The sequence below is a fragment of the Cicer arietinum genome, chromosome 7 (assembly GCF_000331145.2).
Source record: "Cicer arietinum cultivar CDC Frontier isolate Library 1 chromosome 7, Cicar.CDCFrontier_v2.0, whole genome shotgun sequence".
In the NCBI taxonomy this organism is placed as follows: domain Eukaryota; kingdom Viridiplantae; phylum Streptophyta; class Magnoliopsida; order Fabales; family Fabaceae; genus Cicer; species Cicer arietinum.
In genome coordinates, this window is record NC_021166.2 from 10,962,370 (window position 1) to 10,963,994 (window position 1,625).

The 1,625-nt window shown below is 34.5% G+C and overlaps 1 protein-coding gene across 1 annotated transcript in view; it reads right to left on the bottom strand.

Annotated features, from left to right (window-relative positions):
* Nucleotides 1-209: 209 nt before the first annotated feature.
* The window catches only part of LOC101490477 (monocopper oxidase-like protein SKU5), a 4,668-nt gene continuing 3,252 nt past the window's right edge, over nt 210-1,625 (bottom strand). Inside the window, exons 7-9 of the mRNA XM_004515681.4 lie at nt 1,502-1,580; nt 692-891; nt 210-601 (exon numbers count right to left, since the gene is read on the bottom strand). Of these exons, the coding sequence (XP_004515738.1) occupies nt 499-601; nt 692-891; nt 1,502-1,580 (382 nt within the window). The 3' untranslated portion in view covers nt 210-498. The remainder of the gene's footprint in view (nt 602-691; nt 892-1,501; nt 1,581-1,625) is intronic.

Genomic DNA, 1,625 nt, shown 5'->3' on the forward strand with positions numbered 1-1,625 from the left:
TTCTTTATTGTACTATAATATAAAATCAAATTCGTTATTAAGAGAAGAAAGAAAATAAAAAAGCACGCCTTGTAAGTTGTAACGGTATCAAACAGAAAATGTTAGTAGCAACTACCAAGATCAATAATGAAAAACCCTGTCACTTGTTTGGCTAGATCTAACACATCTTTAACCTATCATATGCTACAAATTAAATTACACATATAAAGTACGAAGCATCGCAGTGTGGAAACCGTGTTGGCGAGTTTCAGGTATCAAGAATGTGATTGATCATAACTACAACAATTATAGGCATTAAAAGAATTACAAGTGTCCCAATCAATTAAACTTGGAACCACATAAATACATTAAGCTAAAATAGGAAGAATACGTGTCAAAATGACTGAAAGATATAAACAAAATTAAGAAATAAGAATTCAACCACAAACACCTCACCAACAAGCCAAACCCTTTTTGCAAGCAACTAATTAAGAGATGATGATGATCCAGAACGTGCTTCTACTGAAAAATGTGGAATATGGTGCATACAAACATCACCCAAGTGAATAATAACTTCAGTCCATATCCATTGATTGAAGCAGCTGAAGAAATTGTTTGAGGCCTGAAACAACAAAATCAACATCAATATTTAGCAACATTTGCGTTTTTTTTTAACTTAGGGTAATTGATAGAGAAGGATTATGGAACATACTGTTGCAAGTGTTGAAGGGCGCCGCAGAAAAGGGCGTTGTCGGGAATTGGAAACTCGGTCTTGTTACTAGGCTCTGGGTTGACAACCCTGATGTATGTTTCTTGACCAAGATACCATGAGTCGAGATTTTCTGTTCTTAGATTCCAAACTCCAACATTGTCGAGGGAGACCAAAATCGCCGTCCATGCTCCAGGATAAACCTACATGGGAAAAAAATCAGTTGTGTGGTTAAAACTTGTAAGAATCATGATATAGTAGTAGTTAGTTATATTAAGGTCATGTGGAAAAGACATTTAAAACTTAATAGTAAGTTGTTAGATAAAGTGGTTTATTGATGTAGTACCATAAATTATTTTTTGACCAAATGAACTAGATTTCATTCTCAATACCTCAACCTTTAAGAAACAAACAAAAATCAATGATTAAAATGAGGAGGGTCGACCCAAGAACTTGAAGCATGAGTCTGGCTCAAGTGTGGCTTGTTAAGAAAGAGGGTAGTTTGAAAAGAGTGTAGTTTGAATATCTTAAAAATTGAGTACAGCTTAGCTTGTTCAATATAGAATGAAAACCCCAGAAAATTAAAGTGTGTATAATATGATTCCATATAAAAAACTATTCACATATCAATGTCACAGTTCACTGGTAGTTTAAAATTGGGTTTGTTATGATCATAAAATTAATCAAGTGATATGAACATAACAGTTTCTATTGAGGCATTTGACAGTTCACGAAAACCTAAAAGTTTAACTACAAGAACTCGTCAGTGTTTGTTTGCAAGGAGCTAGATATATTTTAAGACAGAAAATATACCTGTGCTGTAGTACGAGCTATTCCGTCCCACTTGTTATATGTACCTCTGCTATTCTCAGACCAATCACCAAAGTCCATCCTGCAGACGAAGAATCAAGTTGTAAGCATTGCTGGCTGCTGAACC